General features: G+C 40.4%; 1 protein-coding gene across 5 annotated transcripts; it reads right to left on the bottom strand.

Annotated features, from left to right (window-relative positions):
• Window positions 1-1,053: 1,053 nt before the first annotated feature.
• Window positions 1,054-10,980, bottom strand: ubtd1a (ubiquitin domain containing 1a). Of its 5 annotated transcripts, none has more exons than XM_065959737.1 (5): window positions 10,632-10,980; window positions 10,118-10,204; window positions 3,858-4,085; window positions 3,173-3,358; window positions 1,054-2,000 (listed from the first exon to the last, which is right to left on the bottom strand). In XM_065959737.1, exons 1-5 carry the CDS (start codon window positions 10,681-10,683, stop codon window positions 1,786-1,788), a joined length of 768 nt encoding a protein of 255 aa, XP_065815809.1. In that variant the 5' UTR covers window positions 10,684-10,980; the 3' UTR covers window positions 1,054-1,785. The 5 variants fall into 5 exon arrangements, with proteins under 5 accessions (XP_065815809.1, XP_065815810.1, XP_065815811.1 ...); XM_065959738.1 differs by having other exon boundaries at window positions 10,118-10,241; window positions 10,632-10,979; XM_065959739.1 differs by lacking the exon at window positions 10,632-10,980 and adding an exon at window positions 10,340-10,553.
• Between the last annotated feature and the right edge of the window lie 1,098 nt (window positions 10,981-12,078).

The raw sequence follows: 12,078 nt of genomic DNA, 5'->3' as shown, positions 1-12,078 counted from the left end.
CAGTGGGGGTTTCAATCTTTTTGGCTTTTGACCCCTGAAAGTAGAGGTGTCATGTCGGGGGCAGGATTTGAACATTAATAAATAAATAAATAAATCTTTATTTGTATAACAGCAGTTCATAGCTCATAATAAAGAAAACTTACATTTTCACTTGCTCTGCAACACCTGAAACGTTTTACATTAACCTGTCTGTCCACATCAGGGACTAGTAAAGTATAAACATTTTCACAATTTTCAAACTTATTAGCTCATCGTGTTAAGTATGGGCCGTATTCTCCCTTCATGTTTAGAGAGGATATTCCACTTGGAAAAGCCAAAAATAAAAAACCAGAAAATGGAAATTAGCATGTTTTCATTCATTTCAGATTTTTAAGTGACTTAGACTTAGACTTAGACTTTCTTTATTGTCATTCAAACTTGTACTTTACAGTGCAGATAAGAACGAAATTTCATTGCATTTGGCCCGTTGTAGTGCAGGATAAAAACAGCAGCATGTATTTACATATAAAAAATAAAAAATAAAAATAAGGTGCAGATAAAAATAAGGTGCAGGTGAGCAACCAAGAACGTGTAAAGAACTGGAAGAAGCCAACAAGTGTAACTGGATTTGGGTATCACTTCTTTATATTCTACGTGTGATATATAGTTTATCCCTGATAGAGTTCATTGTTATGTACCATAATGTAATCTGATTTCAAACCTTTATGAGAAAAGTAGTTACCAGTTTCTTTGTTTTCTTGTGACTCCTTAAATTCTTCTTTAATCCCTTCATCACAAGTTACTGCCAGAGCTCATGAGCTGTGAAACGTAGACCTCATTTTCCCTCCAGAGATTGCATACTTTGAAGGATTTGTAGGAGCTTGAGAATTTGTAAGTAACCTTTAATTTCAGTTGAAAAGGCCTAAAAAAAAAAAAAGTAGGGTAAGCGATTAACGGTGGGATCCCTGAGGAGGCCCAGAACACTCTGGATGGGAACCGTTCCTAAACGATAAATTCAGCTTTAACATTTTGTTGAGACTTGTGTCGCTAAGAACCAAACAATTGGAGACAGACTTTAAATTCACAATATTTAATGATCATTTATTCAAGTACAGTGAGCATCATATTGTACATACAACTACATGAACTGGGCTGGAGTGATGAAATAAAAAGAACAGGTTCGATCGTCTCCTATGACCTTTTAGAAAGGTGCCGTCGTTACATTCTGTGTCTTTGTTATGAATATACAGCTGTGGATAGAAACTGTAGAGTGAAGTGAACACAGATATATATATATATATATATATATGACCAAAAAACACAAAGAAGAAACTGATATTTACAGTTTTCTTTCGACTGTACCACCCTACTTCTGAAATGGCATGACAGAAATCTTCAAAAGAAAGAGAATGAATAAAGAGAGATTGGATGTTCCTTACTCAGATCCCCATATTAATTATATTTTGTTTATTAATTCAGCACAAGGACACACACACATGACAATGAGAGGGACCAGTGTAAACAATAGAGCTGTGAGTGGATGTCCACACAAAACAGGAGGACAGCAGGACGCATGGACAGACACTCGGATGTGCATCTCAGGACTCTACTTCTACTCTAAAGTGTTTTCAGTGCTTTTCAATTTTCTTACTTCGCTTGGAAAGAGGAAAAAATACAAAAAGGAGCAATATAAAAGCAATAAGTTCTTATATAAAAATGTACACAAAATTCCACTGCAGTACCAACCGGAAAGTGATTTCAAACCCTACTCCTAATCCTGGCACGTCTTTTAATAATCCTCAGTCCTCAGTTAGCTATAACTGAAGGGTTCGTGTTGACGATCACTTGGACAACATAGTCCTTCTGGATCTTGGCGTCTTGCAGGCGAGTCCTGTCGGTCAGGAGCTTCCCGGAGAAGAACCACCTCTGGCGGGTCACGTCGATTTCTTCCTGCTCCTCTAATTGTTTCTTTAGCTCGGCGATGGAGTCGGCCATGCTGGCTGTCAGACGCACATCCTTCCCTGAGAAAAAAAAAACAGCGAGGAATAAATAGAGTTGACACAGATTTCTGAACACGCTGTGAGAGACTGAAAGCCCTGAATTATAAATACGCCTCCAGCCTGGAAGAGACGTGGCGCTACAAAGTGTTTGAAATGTCAGCTGCACGGGGAAAGCTGCAGAACATGGAGTTACTCAGATTGCTTGTAAAACAACATGATTCTTCAAGTGCACATTTGAGCTCGGTCTACCTCACTGTATAGTATGTTTATATCATAATGTATTCTAATACTTTCCAATTGACAATTTAACTTTCCATTTTTGTATACATATCTATAGTCTAGAGTTAGTTTACATATATATATTTTTTTATTTTTTTGGATAAGTTGCTGCTGCTGCAACACCCTTATTTTCCAATTTCAGTTCTCTTTCTATATTTCAGTTTGTCCATCCATCCATCATAGGGGTGGTACAAAATACCAATACGGCAATATAAAGTCGCCTGACTCATGTGATATAATTATAGACTAGCTGGTTCAAAATAACCAGATTTTGATTCTGAAAAATGACAGCGCGCTAAACAGATCGAATGACATGAGTGATGGTAAAGTAATTGGAGGTTTAATTGGTCCAAGAAAAAGTTGACAGCAGGATAATGTCAGACACAGTGAAAGGAACTTAAAGGATGCAGCGTGATAAGAGGTGAAGCTCCCTTGATGATGTGAACATTTTCATGTTGTTTTTCTTGAGATCTTATTCATCTTGTTATCTCTGGAAACGACTCTGGTTTCACTGTGGTTCACTTTCGCTGATTTTTTCAAGATCTAAAGAAATGACCTCATCACAGGGTTGTTATCCCAACATGTCGAGGTAAATAAGTCAAGATCTGAAGAAATGACCAGAATCAACTCGTCATAAGGGGAAAACGGATGAAAAGCGTTATGTTTGGGTGTCTCTTCAGGGCTTCAGCAGAAACTGAAAACTACCTGACGAGAAGCAATACATGAATCCTGCACTTCACCTTCACATGTGCATTTTGTATTCTTTATCGAGTCAGATATCAGGATGATTCATTATATAGTTGTCTTGTAAATGGGGATGTCATCGTTATCGATGGGCCATGTTTAATGCGTCATGCATCGTATTGTTTTGAGAGTTACCCTGCGATTCCCAACCCAGACTGTGAGTTTCTTACCTGATGACAATCGAACCCGCAGCTGGAATTCTTGCCTGCACAGAGGGGGTTGATTTTGTTTCTGTGTGGAGTCGGACACTTTGCAGTCAGTGGACGTTTCACTGATAAGGTTGACAGGCGGGGCTAAAGTGTAGGCGGGCAGCTGGTAGCGGTTTCCCAGTTCATCATAGCTTTCTGTGAGAGAGCCTGGGAAGAGGAAAAAAATGGCTGACATTAACAACAGCTGTCAGAAGCTGCTCTTAACTCTGATATATGAACCCACTCGCTTCTTCATCAGTAAAGTAGGACAAGTATGAGGTTATCTTCTGTACATTACATCACAGGTGTAGCAACAACCCCGTGTCCTTGAACTAGAAAAACAGGTAAAAAGAAAAATCCCTCCTGTGTGTGAGCAGATAAATATGCGTGAGGGAGACATCAAACTCTGTCATGTCTTTCTGTGAACCAATCCATTCACAGTGGTCACGCAGCACTGCGACTATTATGTAACCATTACAGCAGTAATCTCTGCACAACTGATGCAGGGGATTCTGCAAAGCGGCCTTTGACATTTGGACAGTGAGTTTTTATTTTACATTTGTGCTTCAAGTTCCAGGACATTTACAGCTTACAAAGAGATCTGGATGAAGCACATTTTCATATCATCTGTTTGTTACCGTTTGCCCGTAGGGGGGGGGGTTCGTACCATGAGGAAGAGTAATGCAGGCTCCATCCACTATAGCCTGCGCTAGCTCCAGGTCATTGCACTCTGCTGCCAGGGCGGCTGCTCTGAGTGCGTCCCAGATCTCTTTCCGTCCGTCAAAGGCCGGGGCCGTGTCCCAAAACTCATCCCTCTTGCTCCTCAGTTGGCCCTCCGTCATCGGGTACTCACTCTTCCACTTTGGTCGCTCCTTCTTGAGGGGCTCGTTGCGTCCTGAAAGGATAAAGAAGACTGTGTTCAATCAGATCTAAAGAATACAAGCCAATATAATCGCAGCTTCACACTCATCCAACTCATGCAAACAACTTTCTGTTCTTAAAAAGGTGCAAGGAAATACATTTGTTGCAAGTTTCACATTTATTTCCATCCTAGTGACATAATGGCTGCAGCTAAAAACAGCTACTATTGAAGGGATTATTGGGCAGCGATAGCAGCTATCTGGTAGTGAAGCACTGCCAGGTAAGCTCAGGTCCCTGAGCTTTTTACCATGACATCACTTACCAGTGTTAGGAAATATTATGTAATTCAAAGGTTAGACTAATATAGTGCCCAAAGCAGGGAAACAGTTTGTGACGATTTGAAACCACCCAAAAAAGGATTTGGTTCATATAATCTAGCAAAGTCAGTCAAAGAATATAAAGGAGGACAAATATATCATAGAGTCCATGGAGGATGCTGAATTGGACAAGAGACGTCAGATAAGACTGACTTATATCTCCTAAAGGATCCTTAGTATTTTGTCAGAACACAGCGTGAAATTGCACACTGAGCGAAACCCTTTACATCAGTGATAATCAACTCTATTTCCTTTTGTATTTAAGCAGTGTCATCCAATTACTGCCATGCATGTGACTGCTCTTTGTCAGAGTATAAGCAGCACCTACACAAAATCATACTCTACACCTGCTGCAGGAGTTTCCAAGCTCCAGTCTAGGTTATGTCTTCAGTACCAGCATTCAAAGGAAGACGGTTTGAGTGACAGAGGGAGGAAAATCAAAGTGATTATTTATAGTGTTGTGGATTACTGCGGTGGCTAGTAAACACATCCATGTGCACTGACATTGGCTCACACACACACACACACACATAAGGGAACAGCAGTGGATTATAGACAGTAATCAGGTTTCACATAACAGGATTTATCTGCTCCCATCGCCTGAACCATTGGTTGGAGAGATGAGGGCTCGTCGGCCAATGAAAGCAAGCAACAACAACAACAAAAAAAACCTCACTGACTTTGACAAGTTTAAAACAACCAGCACAACAAATCAATAATAAATCAGAAACGAGCCCTCACTTCTGTTAGGTAGGTACACTTGAAGCTCAAGCTTAAAGGTGCACAATGTTTAGTTTTTGTAGTGAATTTTGAAAGCTGGAGAAGGGAACAAATTCTATGCTATATTTTCTGAACTGAATACACAAACTTTATTCAAAGGAAAAAATGGGTCACCGTTTGGAGCTAAAAAAGGAGAGTGACGGTTTCACTGTTGCTGGCCCCCCACCATAACTTCTCGTGTAGCATTTTATCTTCAAACAGTGTTACAGGGATCACATTTTCCAGTTTGTGTATATTTCTGAACATATACAACATAATCTGTACATTTCTCCAACTTTCACATTTCTCTACCAAAGCTCCATAGTGCACCTTTAAAGTTGTTCAGCCAGAATAACATCTACTAACGTCTGTTTACTAGTTAAAGGTTTTCTATGCAACTATAGACGGCTGAGTGATAAAGTGACACAATGACCGTGACAGAAAAGGCAGTGACCAAAATATCATGTTATTACATTGCATTGATCTTAATTGGATTTATTGCAACCATTCATGCATACCAATTCATCAGGAAGTATGCAACCTTAACATATAAATTGCATGCATTACGATCACAAGGCAATGTCTTTAACAGCTTTCAAATCCATCACAACAAAAGAGGTATCAAAATGAAACCTCCCTGATCCAGTGTCAGTAGCATTATCATGTCAGAGAGTATGAAAATGTCTCTCCTTTTCTTTTAAAAGCATTGGTTTTGAAGTCTTCTTCTTTAATTTTGTTTTTTTAGGACAGAGATGCAAAGGAATGCATTTAAGATAGCAGAAAGACAGATGCAGATTGTCGGGCTGTCTGGATTCCTAACAAGCATTCCTCAGTGAGACACGAAGGTAAACCGAGATGAATGCAGTCAGCTTCGATCTGATGTGCAAATAACAGCTACAGAAAAAAAAGAGGCCAAACTCATTCCTCTGATGGAGTAAATGCGACATTTTGAATTCATCAGAATCCGAATGAAGGTTATTGCTAAGATGGTTTACACACACAATAAATGTGTCTTTGGGTTTTTTGGTGCAGTACAATGAAATATAATTGATATTCTTTATTAATCTCAATGAATCTCAGTGAAATTCAATGTTACACTCTGTTGTTGAACATGCTACACACAGGCTGATATACACACACATGCACAAACAGGAGGGGGACTTGCTCAAGGGCACCTCTGCAGTGCTCAGGAAGTGAACTGGCACCTAACCAGCTACCAGACCGGCAACCCAAGTCCTGCAGACTGAGCTACTGCCAATTTAAGTAACGACTGCTTGATTAGAGCTTGTCGTCATCTATTCTGTTAAATTAAATCACTCAAAGTGCCTTTTTCAGTTCTGTTTGCCAAATTAAGAGATGCAGAGATTACCAGCTAAGATCAGACATCACCACCTGCCCTATGTGAGGGATGTCTCCTTCACCCCATGGCCGTAGTAACTAAGTCAATGATCCTGACTGTTAGTGAATGTATGGGGAGATCAGCCCTGACGGAGTGTACTCGGCCGTAAGCTCGACTCCCAGGAACCGTAAAGTCTAATTAATTCAAATGAAGTAGGTCGATCAAGGTGGTGTCCCAAAGCTCAACAGTTCTGTGTGGAGAGAAAAAAAACAAGCTACAAAAATCTACAACGAGGTAGTGCGGGAGAGGAGAAAATAAATACAAACATCAGCAACTGGAGTAAAATGCAATCATCTCTTTATTAAGAAATATCAACCGTCCTGAACTAACCAATTTGTTTTTGCTTTTTATGCAATCTCTGTCATTATTTTTCCCATTCCTTCCTCCATGCTGAATATAATTTGTAGCATCAATGGACAAGAAAATCTTATGACATCAGTACAATCAGGAAAGCATCAAGAAAACAGAATCTTGAACCCAGAATACACAAAAGCATCTGGAACAAATTTTAGCACAATCGAGCGAGCCGCAAACTCCAAAAACAGAAAACACGGCAGCATTTTCTTCACTCCCACGCTAAAACATCTGTACTTACTTTTCAGCAAAATCCTAAAGGGTGAGTTTGGAGCATGATGGTAGCTGTATTCCCTGGAGTTCGGTACTCCCATAGCTGTTCCTTGTCTGAATCGATGCGAGTCAGTTTCAAGTCTGCATGAATTAGCCACAGACAACAACACCAAAGGCAGAGGACTCTCCTGTCTGCAAAAACAGCGAACACAATTCAGCGAGACAACCGCCTGATCTAGTTTGCAGCGACGAGCAGATTCAGAGCTCGGGGGAAACCGTGGTGACACTTCCCCGGTTACTTAAAAGTGGCAGACGCGCATCCACTTTTATCCCTGCTAATAACAAACCCTTCACAACCCAAAAATACCTCAGGACCAGTTCATGGAAGAAGGTTCAATATGTGGGAAGAGCAAGGTGAGTGCCCTTGCCAGAAGGTAGTATCTGTACACAAGAGGCCTAATCCTATCAGCTCTATTCGGAGACAGGCTAGAAATACCCAGGCACCCAAGGCTACATGCTAAACCTATTAACAGACATTAAAGCCCTTTGAGTATATTACAGTCTGTTGGCAGGAGAAGAGAAGAGAAGCTACTGTATCTCTGTGATCTCTTCCTCCACGAAGACTCTGCTATTTCTACAAACACCGGCGAATCTGTCTCTGAGACGATGCATTTCCACAACTGATGGTCAGAGGTGTTCTATGTTTGCATCTCATTGAGTCTGAGAGGTACAAGCATGAACTATTTATCATAAATCAATCATTTATAAAACAGGCTAAAGGAACTGCAAAGGCTAAAGGAAATACAATACAATTGTTGGAAAAGTCTTGAATAGTGGGGAAGCTTTAAAAAAAAACTGCAGGTCTTCAGTCATTCTTTTCTCACAAAGCTACAGTGAGGGAGAGAGAGGACACATTGTCTACATTTTAAAAGTACATTTGCACCGTTTCACCATTTGTGCAATTTCGACAGCTTGCAGGGGTTTGCATGCATTTTATTGTAATTGAAAACAAGACATTGCCCAGTATTGAGCGCCTCAGACTTCTATTTTGGTTGCCATGGTATCGAAACAGGTATTGGTATTGTTACATGTTTTTTTCTAGAATGGAATCAAGGCTTGAAAACGGGTATTGTGCAAACCCAAGGGCTAAAACATTGTTCAATACTGCTATAGCAATGGGAGGTGGAATAAATCAACAACAAGAGAGTGCAGATGATCTAAAACTCAGAGGTTTTGTCTATCTGCGTCTCTCCATGTTTTACACAGTACTTTTGCAACACGTCCCTCAGGAATACAATTCAGCACTTAATGAGCGCCGATCAATCTGAGGGTCGCTGATTAATAGCTTGAGCTTCATCTGACTGCGTTAGAATCACGGCCTTTGTACCAAGGCTTCCAACAAAAGTTAAGAAGTAGGCTGAGAGGGAAATAAATTCAGACTTTTTGATGTGTTTACTGTGAATGCTCTTATCCCGATAATGATGAAATTACGACTACTTGTACAGCCCTAATGAAATCTTATCCTGATAGATCGAGCATTTGTCCATGGTGGAGAATTTTGGGGAAAGTCATACAACGACCTCACTACAACATTTTTTGCCCCCAAATAAAAGGATTATGGAAAAGTATCAGGAAAGAATCATGCACCACATATTGAATTGCAGATTTTCAATATGCACGTCTCTATCTATCTATCTATCTATCTATCTATCTATCTATATTGATTTAGCTGACCTGCCAGGAGAAGAAACAGGAAGTGACAGGCACCTGTACCTTCTGAAACGATTTGCTTTACACCTGAATAATAATAGTTAAGAATGACTCACCTGTAATATAAAACTGGCCTAAGCTCTTTATAGAGATTCATAGATATGGAAATGTTCTTTTTTACTAAATGTTGAGAAGTGACTTATAGGACAAAATACATGTACTGTATAGTTCCTTGCCCTGCTCTGTGTCTTGCTTATACTTCCTGTTTTTAATGTCATTTGCATTTACTAAGCTGTGAACTCTGACAGTAATAAGACCTGTATACAAAATAAGTTCTGTCTATGATCCATGCACAATGTGTTTGTTATGGAATCAGTGGATGTCAGTGTATCTGGCAGCTTTCATTTAGTTATAAAAAGTCCATGTATTAAAAAAAGAATACCATCCTAGAGGTCAATTCTGTCTCGGAGGTGTAATGTAAATATGTTTAACAGCAGGTTGGCGTGAGGCAAATCGTGCACCAAGTAGGTCAAACTTTCACATGAAGAGTCTCTGCCCAGGCTCCCTGTCTGCGGCGGCTGCTGCTCAATGCATAATGCATGACAATCCAGCTGAGTGCACAGCAGCTTTCTTCACAAGAAATGGATTTGACCGGTGTTTATATAAAACACAGTCCTATCAGGGCTCATCCTCAACACAGATCAGACATGCAGCTGAGTTTTGAAACATTTAACGACTGACACAGAAAGCTTTCAGACTCAAGATGGTGTCGATGCTAAAGGGGGTGTAGCTGAACCCGGCCCACAACCTGCATTTAGGCCAAAATGTTCTCCCACCTGGATGATTTGTTTAAATTATATAACACCCTTTTTCACTTTTCTGTGCACTTATAAGGCTTGACCTAGCGTGAATATGTCTGTGTTTAACTGAGTCTGACAATGCACTTGATATAAATGTCAGAGGATGTGTAACACTTACATTTTAATGCATCACGGGAGCTTCCCCCTCAGTGATAATGAAAAAATAATCTAATTCAAGAATATTTACAGGCTCCCTCAGGGCTCAGGCCCCATTTTGTTTCCACCTTTTCATCTCTTTCTCTTTTCAAGCATGAAGAAAATATAGAGACATTGCCGTATTCCCTGTTTGGTATGATCTCTTGTGATCATTTTGTCTTCTCCAGATGCTTTGAAAAATATCTTTGCTTATGTCAGCACGTGAGAGGCTGCAGTTCAGTGTGCGCCAGCTTCTTACCTCCACGTTTTTTGCTCCTTGTCGAGCTGCGGGCACTCCCTTGTCCATCCATCCTACTCCTCCCCACACAGCCTCCCATCACTGTCCCTACATGCCACACCAAGGAGAAAATCAATCAGTCATTCTACAGCGCTCACACACACACACATACACACACTTTAAAATGAACAATGGCATCACGTCGGATTAACAAACAGTCACAGATTATGTTAAATGAAGTGCCTTAAATGGAAAGCATCATCAGGGTATAATGACAGATCAGCACTCCTCGTTCCTGCGGGGTCAGGCAAGCGGCGCTGTTTACGTCACGTGTACTGCCAGCTGACAGGGCACGCGCCCAGACGTCAAGCCACTGTTTCCATGATTTTCCATTCACATATTCAAAACAATTGAATCAAGCACTAAAATGGAAGTTAAAATACATACATCTTATGAGACTAGATTTATGAATTAATTTTCTCTTTTAATCTGTTAATCTTTTTGCACTGTCAGCACTTTAAATTGTGCTGCTTACCCGAAATCCAGTCTGCCAGGTTATGCATTCGTCTGCAGTTTGCTTGCCACATACGAACTTGCTTCCAGGTGAAGTTATCGGTCTGTCCGATCAGCAGAGGAGGCGATTCAGCAGGATGACAGCTTCAAACTGGGAGCTGTGTGTTTGTGCGCTCGGTTCGGTGCAGGACGACAGGTGATCTGGTCACCGGTGTGCCCCTGCAGAGCTCTTCTGGTAATGAAATAATAAATGACACAAAACAGATTCCCAAACCAAAAATAGACCAATCAGTGTTCGTATTTTCCCCAGATCATAATGAAAGGACCTCGCGCATCCGCACAAGCCGTCTCAGTGAGAATTAAAGCGTTATCAGTCAGCACGCATGCGCAGCTTTGACCAATTCATTTATCCTCAGTGAAGTTCGCCAGAATAAGGACAGAGAGATTGTTTCTCCCTTCAGTTTAAGGGATAAACGGAAATAATTTAGTATTTTATCGTGCAGCATTCGAGACCATAACAATTATTTCTGAAAACCTCAGGGGGGGGGGGGGGGGGGGGGTCTACTTATCTTTCTTACCATTTACGAGCAAACCATGGTTGATTGTTCTTATATTAGGGGTTTTATTCTGAAAGGGAAGGCCGAAGTTGTTGTTTTTTTGCTGTATTTTGGCGCAAAAAGGAACCTCAGCTTTGAATTCTGATATTTATAATTAAAAAAAACCCTCTTTGTAATTAAATAGAAAATAAAGATGCTGTTTCCTAAGTATTGAAAAGGTATGATGACATCTTTTGTAAACTTTATGACTGTAAGATTATTTCACAAACTGCAGGATTCTCTTTTTTACCCCCTTAATGATTATCCTCCCAACAAACTGGCTTTACAACCAGACTTGACATGTTGAACACTGCCACCTGCTGGAAGACTGAATAGTTAAATGTCTGTGTGTGTGTCTGTGTGTGTGTGTGGACTGATGCATAGGGTAGTGGGAGGGAGTGATGAGCTGCAGTAGGGTGAAAGAGAGTTTAAAACAGGCTAAAGTCTGTTATCATCCCATAATCTCTTCTGCTTTTATCTGATAAACTCGTTTCTCACAGTCACCCTTTAACTGGCAATCACAGCCTCACATTTGTCTGCGTTTAAATGGAAAAGATCATATCCTGGATTTGTTACATGCCAGGAAGATTTTGCACAAATGTGGAAGGTAAAAAAGAATCCTCTTCGTCATATTTTTTTTTTTCATCTGCATGCATATCCACTACTGCGTCTGCCTCTTTCTGACGTAATATTTTCATATCAATCGTCTCTAATCTCCCAATTAATCCTCCACTACTAGCAGACTATCTACATGAGCAACCCGGTGATGTAACACTTGAGCCCGAGTTGGTCTGCTCTCTACAGTAAAGTGATGTTAGAGCCGAAAAAAATAAATAGCTGACAGTAATTTTGACACGAGAAGGTACATCAAAA

Source organism: Labrus bergylta, chromosome 10 (genome assembly GCF_963930695.1).
Source record: "Labrus bergylta chromosome 10, fLabBer1.1, whole genome shotgun sequence".
NCBI lineage: Eukaryota > Metazoa > Chordata > Actinopteri > Labriformes > Labridae > Labrus > Labrus bergylta.
Note: the sequence above shows the minus strand (reverse complement) of the source record. Positions and strands in the feature narration are given on the sequence as shown.